The sequence below is a fragment of the Prionailurus viverrinus genome, chromosome A2 (genome assembly GCF_022837055.1).
Source record: "Prionailurus viverrinus isolate Anna chromosome A2, UM_Priviv_1.0, whole genome shotgun sequence".
NCBI lineage: Eukaryota > Metazoa > Chordata > Mammalia > Carnivora > Felidae > Prionailurus > Prionailurus viverrinus.
In genome coordinates, this window is record NC_062562.1 from 37,746,971 (window position 1) to 37,772,049 (window position 25,079).

Genomic DNA, 25,079 nt, shown 5'->3' on the forward strand with positions numbered 1-25,079 from the left:
CCAACTAACTGTGTTGCTGGTGCAAGCTACACGAGTGTTCTGAGCCCTCAAATGTCATCGTACAAAGAAGACAGGACCCCACAGAGTTACCGTCAGGATTAAATGGGAAGATCAGTATCGGGGCTTACGTGGAATCCTTGAAGCATGTGTCCAGCACTAACCAATAGTTCAGTAAACAGCAGCTGCGTTATCATCACCATTCCATACCAGCTAGCGATTCCTTCCGGCAATTCTACCGCTAATGTCTAGGTTCACGCAAGAATGGCAAATCACTAGCTTTGTGGGCTGCATATGTCTGGGATGTTAATCCAATTTTAGGGGGGGTGGGGGGAACTCTGCCCTTTCCAACAGCGCCCAAACCCAGGTGAAGTGAACATGCCCACTGGCACTGCTGCTCAAATTTGAGCAAGCCCCGGGGATCCGGTTAAAGCAAAGACTCTGATTCAGTGCGTTTGGGGTGGGACCGAAGACCCTGAACTTCTAACATGCTCCTCCCAGGTAATGCCAAAGTTGCTGGCCGGTGGCCACTGAGTAGCAAGAACATAGGTTATGTGTGACCAATACCAATTCCTGACCCCATCGCAGACGGGTATAATCCAATTCTTCAGGAGAGAGGCCTAGGAAGCTGTGTATTTTTGAAAATACCTGTGAAAATATCATCAGGAAATCTGAGAAACACTTTGCTTAGAGCTAAAATCAGGAGTTTGCAAATTATTTTCTGTAAATGGCCAGACAGTAAACATTTTAGTCACTATGGGCCATGTTCCTGCTGCAACTGCTCCCACCAGCCGCTGTAGCATGAAGGCAGCCACAGACAATGTGTCAATGAGTTATCATTGCTGTGTTCCAATAAAACTTTATTTTGCAAAATGAGCAGCGGGCCAGATGTGGCTGGAAGGCCGTAAGTGGCTGACTTCTATTACAGATCAGCTGCCCCAGCACATAATGGCAGAAAGGAGCAGTAATGATTTTGAAGACAATCGGGGACGGTCTGACCGGAGAATGCTCTCCGGAATGCTCTAACGGAAAATAAAGATTTGGGGTAGCTCGTTGGTTCAAATGCCTCAAATCAAAAGAAACTGAGAAGAAATCATCTGGTTTTCAAAAAGAAAACAACAACAGTTGAAATGAGGAAGAGCTGTTCAGAGTAATGTGACCTAGAGCTGACTGCTTACATTTCTGGCTCAATAGTCCGGCAACATGAGTATGAAAACATGTAACAGATAAAGGCGTGTATAAGTGGAACAGTTCTACAAACAAACTTCTAGAATTTTAGCAAGTAAACCAAGAACACCAATACCAATTCATCAACAGAGAATTTAGTTCCAAAAAAAAAAAAAATAGAAAGAAAGAAAAATGAAATGCCAGGCCTGTCCACGTTTGAATTCCTTGCCTTTTGAAAAGAGTGGGGCGGGAAACACAAATGTTATTGTTCGTGTAGTCAAACACATGGCAGTATGTCAAGAGGCCACAAATCAGAAACAGAGACTGTGTCTGAAAGTGCACTAGCCAAGCAAAAACCTTTAGGGGTTATTTGAAGGCAGCTGCCCACTGTGGAGTGTGGAAAAGTGGGAAATGCAAGCAACTGGAATACAAGGGGCTGTGTCAACACACGAGAAGGAAGGAGGAACACGGGGACTGGGCAGAGGGCAGGTTAGGGAAGGGGCCCAACTTGGGCCACCTGATCCTGAGCACAACGGGACAGCCGCAGAGACAGAAGAGACCGCACAACCATGGTCTTGCCAAAGGTGAAAGAAACCTTTTCCGCCAGGTGCTTAAGGAAGCCTCGACGCTAACACCTAGAGCAGCTGTGACTCTCAGCGACGCTCAAGTTAGCTAGCGGCGGCTGATCTGAAAGCAAAAAGCTGGGAAGGGTCAGAAAATTGGAATATTTCTAATGCAGACTGCAGAGGACAAGGGAAATAGGATAAAGAACGTATGAGGTGTTGGATGCGGAAACGCGAGATTCACAAGGCCAGGAGCAAAGGCGGGACAGTTTCAGAGGGAGGGAGGTTTGCTTGGCGTTTGGGTGCAAATCCAGCATGGGGTTCCTTTTTGCTCCCTCTGTGCTGTTTCATGTTGTGAGTGGTTTATATTTTACAAATCCTACCCGCCCCCTGCCTTTAGGAAAGGCCCAGTAAATACCAGTACTGCCTTAAAAGAGCAAACTCTGCTATTTTCCTATAAAATGTGCTGATAGGCACACAGTAGGTGAAGTCAGCATACGTTTTGTTGGCTTTAAATTAAATTTAAACTTTATTTTAGGAGCGTCATTCTTATCGTAATTAAATATTCACTTCTGGGCTGAATGAAAACCTTAAGTGCTGTTTAGTAAGAGACGGGCTTGAATTTGGATCTTGGATAGGCCACAAACCAGTTGTGACTCTTTGTCAGTTATTTAATCTCCATGATTCAATTTCCTTGTCTGTGAAATGGGTCTAATACTCCCGACTGCTTCCCAGCAGTCTCAAGGATAAAATGAGACATCACTCCAAACACAAGAGTTTAGCCAGTGCTCGGGACAGAGAAAGAACTGATTAAATGTGAGTTCACTTTCCTTTCCCTAGTGCACCATAATATAATGTGATATTTAGAATTTTAATTCAGGCAATTACTTAAGTAGTAATTGCTATTTGTATTTACATAGCTGCTTTGATCCAAGAAGCTCAAAGGGCTTTACTAAATTTAGCATTTTAATAAATGTTTCATTTGCATTCCGTTGGTTTTGTTTACCCACACCAAAACTTGGAATTTCCTAAAGCAAGACAGTCAGGCAAGTCAAGGAAACAACATCACAGCTTCATGCTCACAGGTATCCCTGGTCTGAGTTTCATCTCTTCGTCTAAGACGTCACGGCTCCCTGGTCCGCGGGAATAAAATGGCAGTGAGAGAGGCGAACGTGCCTGCTTCCTCTTCAGCTACCTCTAGCTCCTGCCCGCTGAACTTCACCTTCGCCACGCTTCTCCCAGGCGCTGGCAACCGAGGTATGTTTATTGCACCAATGAATGTATATATAATCAGCACAATAAACATTATTAAATCGCTGGGAGAAAATCAAAGCATGAAGCACGGCGCCAGTACTGAATTCTAATGATGCTGAATGTCCGTGATTGCGCAGGGACAGGATCTTAACAAGCCTTGATTTGAGCGTTGGCATCCGCCTCACAAATCACATGGGCCGCTCCTCTCGTAATAGTGCTGAATATTGATAAATGTCTCTACCCTGCGCAACAGGGAAGTGGGTTTCTATTGGCAATCTTTCCCAAAGTGTGTTTTTTCCCTTCTCTGCACTCAAGGGTTTACCCTGAATGATTTAATTATAATTTTCCTTGTGTAAGACAAATTAAAGAGGAGAGTAGGAGTGTCGTGCCAAGCACATTATTTATCTCCTTAACAGATTGCAGCTCACCAGACCCCAGAGCTGCTGCTACAGCGGCTGCTCACAGGAGCCCGCAAAACGCATGGGGGCAAGAGCGGGGGGGGGGGGGGGGTGAGGCGGTTTCCAAATGACACAGAAATATGTGACCTCGGTGAGACTGTCAGACAGGTGACTACTTCAAAACACAAAAACCCCTAGGATGCTGCCTTTTTCCAACCCATTTTCACACAGGGCATTCCTGAATCCTTGCAGGAGGAATTCCTAAGCTGTTCACCTGAGATGGGAGTTTGAAGGGCTAGATTATTATTCAGTGCGACAGAGGCTTCTGCTTGTTCAGACACTGCTCCAGGAGGACAGAGAGGGGGAAAGGATACCACGCCGAAGTCAACGGAGAGCCCACAAAGTTACGTGTTTCACACATGCACTGCCAAGGAAGGGGTGACAATTCTCCAAGGGACCCCTGCGAGAAACCTCTGGGCAGCGCATAGGTGAAAACGTATTTTTATAGTGATGGCTTTTTTTTTTTTTTACCATTTTCCACTGAACAGGATACCACATTCCTGATTTAAAAAACAATCGTAAGGTAAAACCAGATAAAACCTTATTAAAAGCACCTGTATGTACACAAAGCTGGCTAACTAATAATTGAATTTTTAATGATCGATTCTGCAAGTCTGTAACTTTTGAATTATCTCTAACCTAAGGTACCCATTTGTCTTGTTCACTACATTCGGCTAAGATAGGGTCACTAGAATTTTCTTTTAATTCAGCCACAACTAGGAACCTACCCTATGATATAAACTGAGAGCTCAGATAATAAGGAGTGGCATATAATGTCCTAATTGTCTCCTCTTTACATGTATAACTGGGAAATTCAGCCTGATTTTACAGCCAGATTAAGGATCAGGAGAACCCAAGTTCTTTTCCGATCCATATTCTAATTTTGGCCAGGTAGCATAATGAAGATTAAGCCTAACTGTTGTGCAGCCAAGGAAGGACCGTAAAAAACGAAATATTCCAACAAACTTACTCTCCTGCAATTAGACTGCCCATCAGATCCATTTACTTTCAAATACACCTTAAGATGTTTGAAAAGGGCTATTCTTCTCCCACCTGCCTCATTGCTAATCTATCACCTGACTGCAGATACAGAACCTTTCAGAATGAAACTGAGCACAGTGCATCTAAACAAGAAGAGTTTTCTGTGTCACAGGAAATCCGTGCAGGCTCCACATGGCCGACAAGATTGCAACAAATACCTTGAGTGCATCAGTCGGCATTTTTTTAGTGGATGGCCCGTTCTGCCTACGGATGAAGATGTAATTCGATCACTCTGCAGTAAATGGGCATCATCAGCCTTACACACCAAAAGCAAGTACAGCAGGGGACGACAGCCTGGAACCTTTCTTTGAAAGCTATTTAATGTTGAGGGTTTTTTTGTTTAAGTACAAAGACACCGTAAGAGATAATAAAGCAAGAGCTAAGACTGGCCTCCGGACATACAAATCTATCCTCACTGGAAAACAACAGAAGCCACATGTGGCCCAATGGCTCCACACAGCTTCTTACAGTCCACCATTCCATCCTTCCAATTGTCCCATCAGTCATTTAAAACACCTTTTACTTCCCCTACGTCTGCCACAGAAACTCCCAAGTGATCTTAAAGGGATCGTAGCAAGTTTCGGTTAAAACAGATTATCTCCATCTCTCAGACCCTCTCACGTTTTTAAGCTTGAACGGGACACACGCACACACAGGCACAAATATTCACATAGCAGTTTCTGTGATTACTGATCTCAAAATGGATAAAATGTTGCTGGTAGAGAGATACAAATCTAATTAAACCCGTGGGCTTCTTAATGCTCAATATTTCACGAAATATATGAAATTATATTTGTAATTGCTCAAGTGAAAAATATAATTAAAAAAACTTTCACTGAGTCATTTTTATTAAAAAAAAAAACAAAATACAGAATTTGTTTTTACTGCTGGAAGTGACATTTACTATCACACATTACTTTGAAAGTCTCTTTTCTTCTGTGTGGAGAAGCTGGGCATACGAAATAGATGGGAAACGGTTTAAAAATAGTACACTGAAAATAAATCTTTTTAATTTTAGGAGCATTATATATATTCCACTTCTGAAAAGCATTCAACAGTAGTATTAATGCTTTTGGGTGCTGAGATCCAGTAGCATGAATTAACAGCTTCATTTTCTTAGACCTCTTCTGCTCCCATGATGTATTCTGGCTATCTCAAACAAACGTGGCGTCGGCTAACATTCGAGTGAAGCTGAGGGCAATTGTAAAATATAAAGTCTTCACTTCCTAACGGGAATAGAGCAACTGAGACAGCACTGCAGTCCTCTTTGGAAGGGAAGACTTTACTCTTTTTTTAATTTGTGTGGATATACACGGATTGTGTGTGCATATACACAGACCCCTTCCAGCTCTCCATCCTTCAAACCTTCGCTGAGTATTCACCATGAAAAAGGCCTTCAAGGAGGGCAGTACAGAGCGACTAAATGCTACCTTTTCTTGACCTGTGACTCACAATTGCTAGTACCAGACTCTGCTACTCCCTTAGAAGGTGTTTCGAGCCCAGGAGTTCAGCTTGCGTGGGGTGAGCCCTTGGCCCAAAGAATAAGCCTGGACCCTTGAAATCCAACCCATGCAGGGAAAAACTAACCCTGCCTGGGTTCTTAAGCTTAAGGGTAGACCTATATAAGCGCTAATTCCATGTTGAAAAGGTGAAAATAATTAGATGCTTCACACCCAAACCATATTGAACACATTCTTAAAGTAATTATAGGCACATTCAAGTCACATGGATCCAATTAGGGATCGCTGAGATATGGCTGAACAAGGCCACCCACCCCGCCCGTGGCAGAGACCGTTCTGGACACAGCTCAGCGGCTCATTCCTACCTTTCCCTTTTGGGGGTGTGGACTGAGAGCTGTCCGTTGGTAGAGGCATGTGGGTTCATTATTAAGGAGGTCTTGGAAGGTGCAGAGGAGGAGACACATGTCGTGGTCAGATCCAAACTGCTGTGATTGCTGCCTGCGGTTTCTTCTGCACTATGAGCACTTGTCACTTCTTTCCAGAGCTGCTGCAGTTCAGTTGGAATCATGCCTGAAACAAACAAATTGGATAATTAAATCAATTAACAGCTAATTCCGTCCTCTTCAAACAGTAATTAAATCAAAGAGTCAGTAAACAAAGCCTAGTGTTAGGGTTTTTTTTTTTCTTTCTTTCTTTTTTTTTTTTTTTTTTTTTCTTTTTTTTGGTGCGTGCGTTTTCCCCCCTCCCAAGTAAGGCAAGTACGGTCAGCAACAACCGTGTCCCCCCACTGAACAGCCGAGGTGAAGTGCCCTCGTCACACATAGAAGACCTCTGTGGAAAGGATTCCAAACACAGTTACTTTGCAGAGACGGTATGCTTCCATCCAAACTGTTGTTTCTAGATTTTTGAAAAGGAGATAGATGTTGTATTTTTAGACACAAAGAAGGGGCTCAAAATAAATTCGTTCAACTCTACTATGATGACAACAGGAACCACAAAATGAATAATTTTTGTGCTTAAGTCTTAAATGATGACAAATAGCTTTGTTATTAAATATAGTTTTTATTAATCACTTTTAGACATAAATTATGAATTCATATCGTCTTCCTGAAATGCTTTTCAACTTTTAACATTCAAATTGATTATACTATGATTATTTCATTAACACACCTATCTTCCTCATTAATTTTGGTTTCTAGTACCACATGCTTAATTGATGGATGTGTCTACTGAAAAACTGTGTAACTTTTTTTTTAACAAGTAACACTATTATTACTGTCATTTCTTAGATCAATGCTAATGAACCATTGCAGAATAAAATGCAAACATAAAATAAACTTGGAGTAATAAAGTTCTCTCGTGTCCTAAGGGGGTCAAAATGGACCTGGGTCTCGAGGAGTAAGTGTCAACCTGTATCTTCCCCAAGAGGAGACAGAATCAGTACGTCGATCTCGCTATCATGGCCTCATCATTTTTATTTAGAGGCATGCCTCTACAGCCCATGATTTCCAAATCCCACCTCAATGCATATGCTAGCGCATACAGGCAGAGAAGAAAAAGATTCTACATGGTAGCTCACGACACCAACAAACAAAAAACAGCAGTTCCTTCTAAAGGACAGCGAAAGGAAATCGTAAACCCTGTACAGCATAAGGCAACTCCACATTAGAACTGGATGTCTGGACTGCAGTTCATTGTTTCAATCAACTGTAACACAGCTATCCTAGAAAGCCTGCCATTTTCTGACTATATAGAAGCACCCGAAACAGGCGTGTTTCTTACCAAACCTAAGGTATTGAATTAAAAAAGAAGGCTGTGTGCATTATATTCATTTGAAACACATAATAAAAAATGCCAAGGTCTAAATTTAATTTATTTTTGTCATTTAGAATACAATGGATAGATAATCATCTCAACGTGATCAGCCAAACATCTTTACTTTGCTAAACTGTTAAAGATTTTAATTATGCTAGCATTGGAGAGCACTGGTCTAATGAGGCAATGGACTCCAGAGAATCCGAGTGGTTAAGAACTGTGAAATGAGTCTGATAGGATTTTTTTATATTCACCGTGGATCGTTTGCATATCAAAGAGGAGTAAATTATTGCACAGCAGACCAATAACCTTCCCCGCCTTTCTGAGAGGAGCGTTAACAAAAACAGTTGGTCTCTCCTAACGGTTCTCCACGAAAATGTTCAAATGCTCAAGTATTTGCAATTAATATATATTATAAAAGGAGGCTTCCAATGATACATTAAGTGGTCAGATATTCTTAGAACGCATCCTCGACAGCCAACTCGGTTTTCTTCTCCCTTCATAAAAATCAAATGCCAATTATATTTTGATGGATTTTGTCCCAAATGAGCATTTAGTTATTAGGCATATTCAATTATTACTTGTCCCCTGAAATTAAGCCTCGGAGGCAAATTAAACAAAGGGAAAGGTCACTACACAATCCCGCATCCGGTTCTGCTGCATCTGGGCTATTATTTTCAAACACCTTCCGAAGTGACATGCGGGATGTGTTTGTAGCTAACAGGCCTGCCACTGATGTCCGCACACCAACAATTACCTGTGAATATGGCTGACCCTCCGACCACTGTTTACTCAATGGAAACAAGAGTGAATGGGCTTGTCTGTGGATGATAGCATATTGATAGAAAGCCACACAAGTCAACACCTATTTTTATTTTCCGGGGAGTAAATACACATGAAAAGAACAAGCCGCCTATTTTTCAACTCAAACTAATTGATTTCTGGGTCAGCTGCATGGGAGGTGAAAAAAATGGAAGAACACGGTTTCGAACAACTGCGTTAACACTTTCCCTCCAAGAAAAGCGGAACTTTGAAGTTCTTTGAACAGCAAGCTGTTTATCCAGCCAATAAAGACAAAGGCAAATGTCTTGTTACACTTGTTACACCTAAGAGTACATTAATGTTATTCCACCTTCCTTTTATTCCAGTGGGCTGGCAAATGTGTTTCATCACTCACAGGGGGAAATGGTAAATAAAACAGCAACTCACTGACAACAGGCATACTTCGGGGTCAAATTTGACTGTGATAATTACGTTTAAGAACATCCTCATCTGATCTACAGAGAGGCAGTCAAATCACTCTCCTCCATCAATGCTACACCTTGTTCGTGAGGTTAAACTGTTACTTCAGTGCGTACTATCTACAGGAGGATGCTATTTGACAGCCGGGATCTCATGATAGAATTAAGACAGATAAAAGGCAAGCTAGTCACTCATCAGACTAAACGGTTATCAATTTTCCAAAAAGCATCACACATGTTTCCAATGTGGTAGAAAGGAATAACGGTACCACGTTAAATTCATTATAGGTATATATACCAACCATGTAATCTACAGTTCCCATTTTAAAAATTCAAAGGTGGGAATAATAATGAAAATCTACTTCTATACGGAATTACTGATTGTGGGGTGGGGGGGTGGGTTCAGATGCTTCAAGAAATCAGAGAGAAAAGCCCATGTGCTCATTATATAAACCGGAGAAGACTCTAGAGTACTCTTAAAAACAACAAAAACGTCCTTCCATTTCATAACATAATGCCTTCAGGCAAAAAAAAAAGGCCTTTGAAATATTACTGTCTATTCATACTTTCATATTTACACATGTTTAAGGTGACTTAGCCAAGGCCATGAGCAGGTATGTAAAAGAACCTTGGTGACTGCATCACAAAGTGGCCACTACTGGCATTTGTAACACATAACCTCTGTGCCTTACTACATTTTTTTTTCCAGGACAACCGACCCCTTCATTATAAAAGAAAATGCAGACACAGGCTTAAAAAATGTATGTTGTGGGGACAGTTGACAGATTACTGCTCGTGGAACTCAATTTTACAACCCCAGGTATCACTGGCTCAAAGACAAACAGAGTTGATCAACCTTTTTTTGTCCTTGTACATCCATACCCAGGTGACCATGTTCAAGCAAGCAGAAAGTTGATTTAAACCTCATAATGACATCAGTTTTAAGCCATCATGTCTCTGATAAAAAAAAATTGTGTTGTAGTCCAACATGACTGAATTCTCAAGCCACTTTGGGCGACGGGGTAGGAGAGACAAAACCAGGCTCCGGATTCCACAAAAGATGGCAATGACAATGGTAGCTCTCACTTCACTGCCAGAACAGGACTCTAGAATTACTGGATTTACATTTACGTATCTTGGGCACACATAAGGGCACCCCTTAGATTTTAAATACGCTTCTTCCTAATGGTGCAGGGGCTAATAGTTCTAGCAGATTGCTAAGCATATCAATCAATGCCATGACTAGTGAATTACCTACTGGTGTCTCTGATATGTTACTGCAGAGATTACACTTCATGCATCACCACATTCATTTCTTTCACATTACACATGAGCTTGTCTTGTCACTGCCCAATTGCCCTCTTTTGGACAGCTTAACTGATGTACTATAACAATGAACCTTAGTGAGCAAACTTAATAGTATAGGAGCGGTGGGAAAAGATGAGAGGTTGAAGCCTGAGTCCAGTGGGTGTGTCAGAACAGCCTGCAATGTTTCCAACTATAAACCCGAAGGTGTAATTAATGCACGTTGTAACATTTTGCAAGCACAAAAATGCATTAGGTGATGTGTCCTTTCCTCGCCCCTTGTATTGCTCGGTTACCAAATCTTCTATTTTGACAGCCGCTGGAGATGCTGATCATGCACCCAGTAGTTGGACAGTAATGGCAAAAAGGGGAGGAGGGCCAAGAGGGACATGAGAGGGAGAAGCCCAGTTTCAGCACTGAAAACATAAACAAAAACAAAAAATCCCGGAAGGAATAGAAGTTGGGTGTGGCTGACTCGAGAAAGATTCAAATGTAGACATGCCTCACTGGCTTCACATGACATCTAAAGTTACTGAACAAATGAGCAGGTCTTAATCACCATGAAGGGTGAAGGAGGTTCCCCATTTTCAAACCTCTTCAGAAGGTAAATGAATCTAAGACTTGACCAAAATTAGCTACTAGTCTTTAAGGCTCAAACATGTACATCCAAGCCTTTAGAATTACAAAGCCTGGGGGCCCTGAGCGGGCAACTGAAACGTGCACAAGACGGGGGATTGGTATTTCAAAACATGGCAGGATACTTTCTTTCCTTCCATACTTTTCCTTCTTTCTGCCTCTGAATAATCCACTTGCATTCACATTACGCATGTCCATGAGTTGCTTAAACCATGATGATGTCCTAAAATGGCTAGAATCCTCATCTGTTTCTGATGTTCAACACCCACTGTAATAACACGTCAATGGCTTTTCAAAAGAAATTTTGAAACCCATCAAATCTTGTTCATTTTCAAGGAACTCTAGTTTTTGAAGAGAAGAGCTAGATATGCTAGCTGTTCTGATGAGCGTAGAACTGAACTTGCTCAAAAACCAACAGACGTGGGGCGCCTCCGTGGCTCAGTGAAGCGTCCGACCTTGGCTCTCAGGTCGTGATCTCACGGTCTGTGAGTTCGAGTTCCACGTTGGGCTCTCCCCTCTCAGCACGGAGCCCACTTCCTAGCCTCTGTCTCCCTCTCTCTCTGCCTCTCCCTTGCTTACACACATTCTCTCTGTCTCTCTCTCTCTCTCACTCTCTCTCTCTCTCAAAAATAAATAAACAAAAAACAACCAAGAGACGAAAGCAAATAAGCAATGACAAAAAGAAAACCCAACCAAAGAGATGCATCTGGATCGCCGATTGAAAAATAAACCTGGATTTATCCCTAGCAATTAAAAAGTGGCATTTAAGGAAGCACTGCTAAGCTTTCAAACAGAACAAGTTACAGGACATAAAATACACCTCAATGTGGCTAACAAGAGCCTTCAAGAAAATTCATTCGTGATTCCAAGCCGACAACGCTGGACCTGATTAAAATGCTACGTCAAGGTGGTGCCGCTTTCTCGTACTCCAAGAAGGCGCCACAGTAAGATTCCTCTGCTACCGCTCAGCATCAGACCACCCCAGGTCTTCAAGCTGCCACCAACAAGCCCTTCATCCTGGTGACCTCGCGCAGCCTTTTCTCTGAAGTCAGCACACGCTTGCTGCAGGTGGACCGTCTCCCCACCAATGAGCTAGCCGGACTGTCCCAACAGACGGCCCCACCTCTGCCCCACGGTCTTTGCGGGGCCGCGCCGCCAGGCTCACGGCCGGCTCACGGAGGCTTACCTTGCGCGAGGGGCTGCAGGGGAAGGGCGGGCTGCCCGGGCTGAATTGTGAGAAGGCCTTGGCGCTGCAGAGACAGGAGGTGCTGCTGCTGTAACTGCTGCATCTGTAGAAGCTGCTGCTGAAAAGCCAACTGCTGGGTAGCCACCTGCTGCTGCTGTAAGAGACCAGGAAGGAAAAGATGAGACGGCCGCTTCCCGGGGAAGTTTCCAAGTGTGGGTGTCTCGCAACACGCTGCCACGGCCAAAGCCCGAGGCTTACTGGGGGCTGGCGGAGGGCTCAGCGTCCAGGCTGGTGCAAAAAGGACAGCACCCGGGGCGCCTGGGTGGCTCGGTCAGTTAAACATCCGACTTCAGCTCAGGTCATGACCTCACGGCTCATGAGTTCGAGCCCCGCGTCGGGCTCTGTGCTGACAGCTCGGAGCCTGGAGCCTGTTTCGGATTCTCTGTCTCCTTCTCTCTCTCTGCCCCTCCCCCGCTCATGCTCTGTCTCAAAAATAAATGACGATAAACATTAAAAAATTCAAAACAGAACAAAACAAAGGACAGCACTTATGACGTTTGAGGAGAATGGGGAGGGTGGGGGAGATGCTGGAGGCATTCCCTTTCTGCTGCCTGGGGCCCAGAAATATACTCTGTTGGTCCAGTCAGCTTTTCAAAACCTACAGTTAGAAAGTCCTGAGTTTTTAGAGTCGAGATGTGAACTTCCAGACTCTCCAATGTTCAATCACTCGCACTACAGAGAAGGAATGCACCATTCCAGTCTGCAGGGATTTGAACCCTGAACCTTGGGGGGGTATGGAATAACAAGCTGGTTTCCTCTTGCCTGCACCGGCAGCTTTTAACTACTCTGTTTATCACTCTTGACATAAATAAATGAGAAAAACTCAGACCTTTGAAGAAGAAAAACTTCATCTAATATTGTTAATTAGCCATGACAAACGATGAAATAACATTGTAAATCTTTCATAGAAACAGCCACTAGATTTTAATTACACACATTCATAATTTAGCAAACAACATCGTACTCCACTGTGAGTGTTTAATATGAAGGACACTTTAAGCTTCAGATGCCTTCACTTGGCTTGAGTTTCAGAAACCCCCAGGTCAGCTCCCCTGTCCTGCTTCACCCGCCCCGCTTTGTTCTTGAAAAGAAGGGGCTTTACGGTATGATAAATATCTTTTTGTTGATTGGACAATGACAGGAGGAAAACTTTTGTTGTGTAAAACATCAATACATCATTCCTGTGTTTAGCAGGCCTCGCTCCAGCCAAAAAAAATTAATGTAGATTTCCTCAGTAATTATCTGAGTGATAGAAAGATAATACAGCGCAGTAGTACAATAAATAGAAGGAAATTATCTAATATCCTTAATCTACTAGGAATCAAATCGAGGTGGAGGTCTTAGCCACATTATGGCTAACAATTATGAAAGCAGCCTTAACCCTTCCCAAACTGTGGCCCAAGAAAAAGGTTCTTAGAGAAAAGAACAAGATCCGTTTTCCTTCCTAATTCGGAGTATCATTCAGAACATCAGGGAGGCTTTCGCAACTAGGAGGGACTACACAACCCTTTCAGAGGTTCTAATAACTATACTTTACAAACAACTGCATTCACTTAACCTAACACATGACCTTGATCTGATACATCCATAAAATGCTATGTGCATCAAGACCTTCTGATGCAAAAGTTCAAAGGAAGAGAAAAATGGTGGTTTCCTTTCGGTCTCCATGCAGTTTATTTTGCAGTAAAAACCGTCATTCTCATATTAGCAACCAATTTCAGACTTACTACCGTGCCACTGAGAAAGTTAATTGAGTTTCACTCCAAAAAACAAATTCTATACCACTAACAACAAAAATTTAAATACATTTAAATGAAAAGCCAGTGTTTTCATTTTATGAACAGCATGCATAAAATGATCCAATTGTTTTCACCCCTTCCCAAGTTATCACATTAATGTAAAACCCAATGATAGTTATATTCGTGTCAAAATGATTTTTTCACTTCTTCAACAGATATTAATTCATGACACTTAAAAAAAAAAAAGGAGGAGGAGGAAGGAAGAGAAAAAAACAACATGGATACACAATAAAAGAGCGAGGAACGAGCTCTTCTTGAAGTCAAAAATAATGGAGAGGGGGTGCTGGAGTTTGGGGAGAGTGTTTCCTGTCTTACTGTAAATGAAATGTTTAAAAATTTTGTATTTATATAAAATGACTGATGGCTTTTCTGTTGTCTCTGTGGCCATCCCTAGGAAAAGCTCATGAAAGCTGTCCACGTTTGAAAAGCCAGGATATAAAAGTATACAAGGCCCATTGTCCACAGAAAGAATTTAAAAGCAACACTGGTTGCCAAACTGTGCTCCCCACCCAGTTACCAAACACAGGATACGAGCCAGTTTGTTTACTTCTCACAATTGAATGCACACAAAAAAGGTCTCCACGCAGTCCTCTGGACAGGTCAGTAGTCAGTGTTAAAATGCTAAAATGCCCTGATAAACCTTGCATTTCAGATCCCCTCCCTAGAGCTGCAGTCAAAGGTCTGTTTTCCTTTCTTCGGCTCCTCCCTGCTGCCTAACATAAACTGTCATAACTGCCCGGACAAACGGCCCTTTTAAAACAATCAACCGAGCCTACCTCACCCGCACAGGATGGGATCTTTTTTCTTTTGGTAGCCTGACTTAAACTTAATTCTGCCTTCCATTTTCCATACCCGTTCTGTCAAATATTAACGGGCAGTCACTTAAGAAGCTGTATGGGGATAGAGAAGGTCGTCTCCTAAGAAGGTCTTAGGTCTAACTCCATGGGGAGCCTAACTTTCCTGAGGAAACATCTCGAGGCAACTTTAGAAAAAAGTTGAGTAAAGATACATTGTTCTGGCTCGGGATCAAGTGTCTTACTGCAGAGGTCATCAAAAAGGGGAAAAGGGTGGCGGCGGCGGGGGCTGACGATTCAAAATTATGAGCCACTAATGACTGGGGATTCAGTAAATTAATATACTTGTTCCATCTGTCAACATCCAAGCTCAAACCTTGTTAAAATCATAACCACCAGTCCACATCCTGAAATTGCTACCATGTGACTCCATTTGACTGTAGCACTAAAGGACCACCACCTGGATCGGCATTCCAGGAGACTGCCCCCTTACCTCGGGAAAATAAGGGTCTCTTCATCGTGGTTACAAAAGCTGTCGGCCAACTCCAGGGGCACCACCAACACACAAGGGGGGATCCAAGGAGACCCGCCCGCCCGTCTGCCTACCCCTCGGGATGTGAAGACGACCCATGTCTTGTATCACGTTCGCCTTGGGAGCGGATGGCAAAAATGGGACCACAGCAAAGCTCCTGTCCTACAGAGGCTGAAAAGGCTACTACAAGGTCTAACCTCCTCCTCGTTCTGGTCCAGAGTTCTCCCTTCTCTCCCGGGCTCCCTCTCCAGACTCGGACACCACCATCCTAATTGTGTGCCGAGACGCACCCCCTTGCTGACAGCAGCAATTTGGGCGAGTTAACTTTTATCCTTCCTTCTGCTGTGTAACTTTCGCCTTCACATTTCTTTATCTGCCCTCTGAGCTCATGTGAACTTTCATGTTCTCTCAGCGTGCAGACGTGCATTCCAAACTATGTCTAACAGACCAAATAAGAGGTTAATAAGAAGTGGCAACAGAAAGAAAAAACACAATCCCTGGTAACTGATAAGAATGACAGTGGCAGCCCTTTTTTGTTTGTCTTCAAATATAGAGTTAAAGATCTTTAAAAAACTAAATTTTGATGCCTTTGAAAAGAAAGAAGCACAAAATAACAACAGGGGGTTATTGCCTGCGAGCCACAGGGGAGAAACTCCATAATTCTTATTCTCCCTTTTGAAGGCTGTTAGAAATCGGATTCAAAAAAGCAACAGCAGAAGGGGAAACCTCTTGAGGCTGTAACCATTTCCTGTGATCATGCATAATGTGCTTCAAAAGTGGGTTTTTACCAATTCTGTTGATCAATTGCACCTCCTTCATATCCCTTCTTTTTTCTGCTGTGTTTACATCTGATGTGACTCAATGACAAGCACTGTCTGAGACTGTGAAACAGGCCTGTCATGTTGATTTATGGGCGCATCAAACCACAACTTGTCCAAACTGAAGCTCGCAGTTCATTAATTAGAGAGTTGTGACTTTGAAGTCAGCTTTCAGACTGTGGTTTTTAACATTTGGCTTAATTTATATGCTCTTGAATGTGGATCTCTAAGGAAAAAACTGAAATTCCCTTCTTGTCTTTGAACTTCTTTTGACCGCACAATAATCATTTCTTTGTCCAGAGTGATGCCTGCAATCCCAGAGTCATTAACGCGCATTGAACTGCCACTGATGAGTAAGCCCTACTGAATTAGAAAAACAGCCAGCAAAACAAAGCTGAGAGCCTTCTGCACAGTGATATCTCACAATTACATGCCTTCCCTCCCTGTGCCATTTCCATTTTAATTACTGTTAGTCCTTTAGATTTACATTTTAGACACTTTTTAATCTGTTCCCTTTTTTATTAGAGCAGCGCCCGGTAGCGTGCCACTGTACTTAGGCTGTGTCCGCGTTTTCATTGAAACACCTCCTCCCCTTCACCCCCAAACTGCCCCTACTCTGCGGGGGTTTACATCCAGGCTGCTGAACAGGACTCCAGGGTGAAAACTTGGCAGGGCATGGATAAAGTACCCAACTGATGCTGAGGGAGGAGCCGGCCAAGGAAGAATGTGTGCGTCAGTCCCAGGGTGGAAAATCAGTGCTGCCCGGCATTCACACTCACGTGAGGGGCAGGGATGTGGAGAGTCGCCGTGTAAGGCTCCCGCCAAGCTAACGGAAGGGGCTGCTTGCTTAGGGCCAGCGAAGAAGCTGTTAAATTGGACAGTGAGCTGTCTGTTTCCCAAACTCCCAACTGCGTCATCCCAAGGTGAACAGGTGAAAAGAGTTCCGGCCCGTCGTAAGAACGTGAGGAGGCCAAGTTACATCGGATAACTCTGGAATCCGTAGGAAGATGTCACGACAAGGCACACATGCACACTGAGGCTCCTCGCCTGCCCTTCACCGACATGGAACTGGGAAGGTTAGACACGGAAACCCTCCCTGGGAAGGCCTTACCGCTTACGGAGCTAACACTGTCACCTCGCGGGGTGGTACGGCCCATGCAAGGACTGCGTGCTCTCACACATTGCTGTGCACGGAGGAGCCACGGTGATGCGCTTTCGTGACGCGCCAGTCATCCGAGCTCAGAGGACCCTTCCCTGTAACTCACACCGTCTCCTACCTGCCCGGAGCGATTGCCATAGGCATGTCACTTGTGAGAAGAAGTTAAACGGACATAGACAGGAATGCTGATTCTTGCTCTAACTTTACTGTTTGTCCAACCTCACAAGAGCTTACTCTTGCAAAGGAAAGGGCCATCCCCACACACCCAAGCTCCCTGAGCTGGGGAAAATGTCAGGTGTGTGTCCAGGTAAAACTGTGCTGAACGCGCTGCACTTGCCCCACAGGTCCAACTGGGCCCGCGGCTGCACCAGTCTGCCAAAGGAGCCTCGAAGGTTCTGCCTGCCATCCTGCTTCCCGGCGCTCCCCAGTGGGGCACCCGCCGCAGTGCCAGCATCAAGCCTGGGGCAGCAAGCAAGCGGAACCCAGAGAAATCTCAGAAAGAACAGGACACTAACTCTCGGCCTGAAAGCTGAGAACCGATAGCTCAGTTGTGCAATCATTTATTTAAAAGATGAATGACAGTTTAATAGCCACTAGATCGTCCTCCGGGATCTGTGGTTTGAAAGTAAAATATGTATTGTCGGTACCTCTTTAGGCTGTTTTCCAGCATGTTGTTGTTGTAAAAGTTGAAGCTGCAACTGTTCCTGTTGTTTTTTATAAAACTCTTGAAGCTGCTGCTACAAAGGAAAGAGAGGGCGGTAAGTAACAGAGGGTAGCGCCAGCCCACTGTCCCTTTCGGTGCCATCCACAACTGTGATTTGAAAAATAGCATCCTTTTATCTGTAACGGCCTGACCTTTAGCTTGAAACGCGACAGTAAATTTCAGCGCACGCTGACTATTCCTGGCATCATTGTTTGAAAAGTAATCTCCAAAATGAACTGGTGAAAAACATACCTTTTTCTACACAAACTAATTAAAATAAAGCAAGGGATGACCTTTGGTTGTACAACAAAGCCAGAGTGCCCTTGCGGGGAGAGAGCCTGGCGGATCGCTACCGTGCAACGTGCGCATGCTCTCTGGATGAATGGGGCCGGCCGGGGTGGTGGGCTGGTCACGGTGTCTGTGCCAACAGCGTGAGCAGCTTCCTCTGCCTCCTGTCCCCACCACCTTAGCTCAGCAACTTGGGTCTCTCTACTTCTGAATCTCATCTCTTGGGTTCAGGTGTCCGTGAAGGCTGAGTATTAGGGCCCCGGGGCACAAGGGCAGCCGGAAGCGCATGTCTGCCTCAGCACACATCACTGAAGTCAAGAGAACCCTGCCCCTTCAAAGGAACCAACTCTGCGACGCCTCCATATGTCCGAGAGTAAAACTTGTGTGAGCTTCTGAGTTGACACGGGGACTTCGAGAGCTGTCACGGTTAAACGTGCTCCCCATTTCGCTTTGGCTCCCTCCATTTACAAGTCCCTGGGCTTACCACACACAAGAGCCTCAAGCCATCTAAGTCTCATCGAGTCCAATTACAGCCCTGATCTCAGCCCGGCGGGGACTCTCCGGGACCCGACCGCCCAACCCCCACCCCGTCACTTCAGGCGGGGTCCCTCCCTTTCCGGGATGCAAACTAAAATCGATTATTCAGGGGTCCGACCTGCTCCCTGAGTCCTGCCCCAGCCACCCTGCTCTGCTTTTCCTTCACTGGGAAGAGGAACTGATCAGGGGCAGGGAGGGGCGGATGGAGTCACCGGCCCTGCGAGGAGGAGGATGGGCGGTTACCTGTTGGAGCATGAGGGCCTGCTGCTGCTGGAGGAGGACCTGGAGCTGCTGAGGGCTCAGCACCTGTTGCTGCAGGATCTGCTGCATTTGCTGGGGAGTGATAACTTGAGGTGTCATCATAGCCACTGACACGGGAACCTAGAACGTTAATGAAGGATAAATAGGAAGCCAGGAAATGGCGCGCACGCAGCACTCAGCCTTCCGGGGTCAACGGCAGACTGTGTCACGAGCCTGCTTCAAGAACCGACCGGTTTCCCACGTGCAGGGTGTTTCTCTAGAGGGGACGGGGCAACCGATCCTATTTCATCGATTACGGACTTTACGTGAAATGAAGAAAAGCACAAGAAGACCTCGCAGCACTGACGGGCGTGCAGACCAGTCTTGCAAGCGGACAAGGAGCCAAGGCTTAACAGATGCTACCTGGGGTTCCGTGAGAACGATGTCAGTTTAGTAAGAGTCTCTGGTGACAATTCAGCTGCGGGAAGTTTCATACAGACTCGAATTTTGTTTCAGGGAAGAAGGCAAATGGGAATCGGTGCCTTCTCGGTGGGAGCTGATATGATCCACTGACTGTGTGGACGGTGATGTTAAGGACAGTCAATGAGCGCTTCGTCTTGTGGGTAACTGAACCCTGGACACACCTTGCAAACTTCAACACAGACCTTTCCTATGATGCCTTTTACCCTTCCTTATTCACCCGGCATACAGATGTCTCCATTCTTTCATATTCCGTGTGATACCATTAAAAGCTGCTTTCCATGACATTTCTGTGACAAACAGCTACAGTGATGAACTTGATAGCATTTCATATTTGCAACTGTTAACACGTTTCTGCACGGGCATCTTTGCAAGGAACCTGCACACTGTATCTGAAAGGATGATGTCTTGTTCAGATAAAACACTGACATTAAAATGACAGGCTGTCTTGGCCAAGGTTACACAAATTGTATTCAAGCGGATACCTAATGACAATGCTATGAATTCTGCAAGCTTTCTAGAATGTAATTTAGCTATTCAAAATAATCACTGTACTTGTGTTTAATTTGCAGACTACATGAGAACCATTTTGTCAGTCCCCGTAATACAAGAAGACTATTTCATGAAAAATCGCCCCCCCCCAAATAAAAAGGAAAGGGAAAAAAAAAACAATGAAAGAAAAGACAAAACCTGTATGTCTTCTAACAGTAATATTTAAGCATCTTACTTTTCTTTGGTTTCTAATCAAACATGTGACAGCAAGAAGCTAGAAGCAGTAAAGGATATACTTTGTTAAAAAGGATCTCCTGTCATCTCATGTATTACAATAAAAGGTAATAACATGTTTTGCACTTTGCCTGTGTGCCACTTAAAAAAAAAAATCTGGCAGACAATAGCTGATCAGAAGATAAAAGAATTAAAAAAATCTTTCAGGGGAGCAGTAAGCAAAAGGGAGAAATGCAGTATTAATTTTATGTAACATAATGTCTTAATACGCAGTTTATCTTGACTTTTTCACATGATTTGTCCTGTCATTTGCATAGCGAGCTCTCATTCCTAATTTCACAGTCATTATGCACTGATGTCCCGATTTCTCAGCATCACTAATTTTGATGAACTAAAAATGGTTCCTGAAGGTCAGATTCACGTACAGTGAACATCCTCCACTGTTGTTGTGGGCATGTTTTGTGCGAGGGGATGTTTATGTGCAAGTTTTGCCTTGTTTGGAAAACATGAGCTAGAACCTTTGAAAAATTTCATTCACCTAACTCTGGAAGGTCATCAACAAATTCTTCGTATTGCGGTGGCCTTTTAAGTGTAGATGTAGATACACTGTAATTTAAAACAGATGGGTATGTCTGAATATTTTTATATGCAAAAAGGGACAGATGTATATGAATGGATAAATTATCCTTTTAAAAAGCTACTCTGCAGCACGAAATATCACCAATGATTAGAACAGTGAACTTGCCTTCAATCTAGGGCAAACACAAGAAGGCATTATTAAAACATCTAACCATCTACAAATTAATTCCAATTAGTCTACTTTGTCTTCACACGCAAGAAACTTTTTGAATTTTTCAAAATGTATTGAGTGCCAATCACTATCTTGTGAGCTGCTAAAGCCAACATATCACAATAGAAGTTTACTTTTCCTTGAGAGTTGCATCATCACACAGGCAGGTTTGATTAAGCAAACAAAAGAACCATGTTTAAGGTTTCTTTTTTCCTCTGCGTTTCTTGGATGACGTACAATATAAATATTCTTGGGCCAAATTTCTGATGGTGATGAACAGGAAAACAGACAGGAATAGGGTGGTGTAAGATCGAAACTGGTGATGGACATGAAATTAACAGTGTTATAACAGGAGTCATCATAGGAATAACCTATCTCTTGGTCACAATTTTTAAACGAACTATGGAAAGCCTATGTTTGAAAGGGGCACAAGAGAAGTTTTGGGGCTGATGGAAATGCCATCTATCTTGACTGGGGTGGTAGGCACACAAATGTACTCAACTGCCAAATTCTTCCAACTGTACTGAGTGCATTTTACTGTATGTAAATTATAGTTCAATAAAATTGATTTTAAAAGTTAAAAAAAAATAAAAAGGACTGACATATACAGACACAGGACTGACATAAACCCTTACATACAGCCAATAGTTAAACGTGCTTTTCCCAGGGTTATTTATTCAATGTTTGCAGTCATGTTACTGAACAGTAAAATGAACTTGAGTCTCCTCTTCTTTTTCCCTTTGGACATTTTGATGGAGGTGCTGATGAGTAATAAAATGCTAAAGCAGCAGGCACAGCCAAAGGAGAGAAAGAGGCAAGAAGCCTGAGAAATCCTTCTGCCTGGTGATCGGGTCTCTGAACAACCAGAAGTGGGCTATTATATCCTGATAGCCTTAACTTGGCTTTTACTATCTGAAACCACATTTTCACACCAGTTTGCTTGTGAGCCTTTCAAAGGTGGGTTTGAGCTTAATTTATTATAAACGTGATAAAACTGAGATTTCCCCAGTTTCTGCTCCAACGTGTCTCGAAAATAGGTTATGGAAGGCTTTAACAAACATATCCAAATGGACCAGAAATCACTATGACGTAGAAAAGAGGGGGGGGGGGTGAAATCGGAGCATAGCTTAAGGTTTTAAATAGTTAAGAAATATAGCCAATGTATCCCATCTCTTAACTCCCAACGTCCAACTTTTTCATGTAGCTAGTCCCTACTAATACTAGGAATCAAAGGGCGTGCAGTACCAGCAAGAGGCTATTATAGCCCACACTTTATTGCCCATTACTACTGAGGTCATTAGCGGCAAGAGTGATTGTACCGGTCTTAACCTATTGATCACTGTAACTACTATCATTTAATCCTGTGTTGAATGTCTGGAAAGCAGCTAAAGGCACACAAGAGAGAGTGCTTTAGCATTGAGAAATATGGCCAAAGCTTAGAAATTACACTTTGATTCATAAAATCTAGCCAGTGGTTTAAATCAATAGTATTTAAAACAGTCATGTGAGTTTTTAACTACAGTGTTCTACTATTTATGGGCCCCTCTATCAGAGTATTCAGTCAAAACCAAACTTTTTTTTTCCCCCAGATTCTATGCCATTTACCATACTCTCCTTGAGATAAAAACAATAAATTCTGATGTTTTTTTGCGCTACGGGGCTCATGCCTTAACTGGGAGTTTAAACTAATTCTTGATTTCTTTCTCAAATGACAATTTAAAAATAGTGCAAAAAAAAATTATATCCCTGATGCTGTAACTACCTTAACTGTTTGAGAATATAGAAATGAGTATGTTTTATGAGTTAACAATGAATCATAGAAGGCAATTTATGAAGAACTAGAATGATTCTGTCTAGCTGCCTTCAGGGATCAGAAATTCAAATTAAACTTCTGGCAGACATTTAAAGAATGCTAGCATACAAAACTGAATTTAAAAAAAAACACACACACACAGTTAACACTCTTTCGTTGAGTTTCAAGAGGAAATCGTGAATTAAAAACACACACACACACACACACACACACACACACACACACAGCACGATAGATACACTGTTGACTGATACCATTTGGGTGTGGCCGATCCCAGGTGCACATGAACCTGCGGGAATGGCAGAAATTCAGCTGTGCCTGGCCCTCGGAACGCTGCTAGTATGGACCTGCTACTACCTTAATACCAGTCACTGGGAAGACGTCCTAGCATCAGCAAGGGCTGGTGAAAGCCCGGACACGGCTGTGTCAGTTCTGCCTGATACAGTTTTCTTTTACTTCACATTGACTTTCCATCATCTGAACGGGCCAGAGGACTATGAAAATAATATGCCTTGTTAGTTTCTTTTACTCCCACTGGGGAAAGGCAGGTGATGGGGAGGGGAAAAATATCTAAAAAGCAAACAAACAAATAAAAACGCCCATAGAAACAATACTCGTTTCTAATCTAGGAGACAATTGGAGGAATTGGGTGGGAGGAGAGATGACACGATATAAATACTGGAAATAACATGCTATCATTTTTTTTTTCTTTCTCTTTACCCTCACGTTAACGACAAGTAAATACTGTCCGGGGTAAATACACATCAATTTTGTAATCAGCATCTTCTCATAATTGCTATGTGTACAAATAATGAAAATGAGAAGACAAAAAAAATTTAAGTACTGTTTTATTTCCATTAATCTGGATTAATAATTTAGAAACTAATTTTAATCTCTGCTATTCACCACATGTATGTCCCAGGAAACTTGAATCCCTTCCAGACTTCAGGCTGTGTAGAGATGAGAACTGACCAGGTTAGGCAGTGCTACCTGGTTCATTAATTAACAACAGCAAAAGAAATTAAATTAGAAGGCGCCAGAACACCAACACCAAACCAAACAAAGAAAGTAGCTCCATTAAAAAAATAAAACCAAAAAACCCCAAAACTATGCCAAATTTCATATGACCACATAGATGCCAGCCTGTGTAAAAGAAAATAAACACTGCACTGTTACCCCTCTGAGAAAGATCACTTTTCATAATTAATAAGCCAAAGGATACAACTGATATATTGGCAAACAGAAAAGTTAGGAAGCTTCTATCTATTCCCCATGGTATTTAGAAAGAAAGAAAGGAAGAGGAAAAAAAAAAAAAAACAAAACCATACACACAGATACCATGCAAGGTAGCTGTATCATGGAGAAAAGAAAATACATTTCTGACATAATATTTCAGTCTTCAAAAAATAAAAAAAAGGCCTGCTATTCATGTGGAAAGTATAATTCTGTTTCATTATGGAATTCTGCTTTTTTGTAGAACTCTTTTAGACTTAGCTATTTTGCCACAATACTGTACAAAGCATTAAGGCAGGTAATGGTTATTATATTAATGCAAAATCATCTAAGTAGTCAGTCATTAGCATAACTGTTCTCTCAGTAACAATACAACCACCTATTAAAATTTTAGAAAAAAAAAAGACCTCTTTAAAATGCAATTAGCATTTCATTTTTTATCATTTTGTTTATTACATTCTATCAAGAGAGGCTATCTTTCTTTCAGGAAGAATTGTATGGCCAAGACTTGTCTGCCAATCAGGAGTTATTTCAGGTTATCATCCCTAATAAGCAATCTCTGGCAAAGCTTCTCAGGTCTCTTTTGTCTTTAAATCTTAAAAAGTGGCAGAAATTCATATTTGTTTACAGCAGAGGCATTAGTGGAAACTCAACTACTCTCCTGTAACATTTCCCATGGATACAAGGTTACTCCACTAAGTGCCAGCGTAATTGTTTTGGCTCTAATAAATATCAGATTCATTTGCATAAAAATGTAAAGTTTACATAAATTAAATCGCTTCTCCCATTAGCGACTGTTAAATACAGGAAACAATGGAAGCTACATATGAAAATAATCATCCAATAAGCACTGATCTTGTCAACTTAGCAACTATTATTACTATTATTTAAATCAAGAGAAAATGCCTCTTCTTTCCTTCCTCAACCTTTCTCCTGTAGGAGCGATGTAGTAGTGTACGGGAATCAAACCTGCTATGACATTTT

The 25,079-nt window shown here is 42.7% G+C and overlaps 1 protein-coding gene across 12 annotated transcripts in view; it reads right to left on the reverse strand.

The window, feature by feature from the left end:
* Window positions 1-25,079, reverse strand: part of FOXP1 (forkhead box P1) — a 597,515-nt gene that overhangs the window by 78,864 nt on the left and 493,572 nt on the right. For 10 of the 12 annotated variants that reach the window (XM_047851112.1, XM_047851111.1, XM_047851105.1 and 7 more), the window contains 4 exons: window positions 19,057-19,194; window positions 17,933-18,022; window positions 12,124-12,277; window positions 6,306-6,510 (listed from right to left, as the gene is read on the reverse strand). In XM_047851112.1, the coding sequence (XP_047707068.1) occupies window positions 6,306-6,510; window positions 12,124-12,277; window positions 17,933-18,022; window positions 19,057-19,194 (587 nt within the window). The remainder of the gene's footprint in view (window positions 1-6,305; window positions 6,511-12,123; window positions 12,278-17,932; window positions 18,023-19,056; window positions 19,195-25,079) is intronic. The other 2 variants (XM_047851110.1, XM_047851109.1) reach the window with 1 other exon arrangement.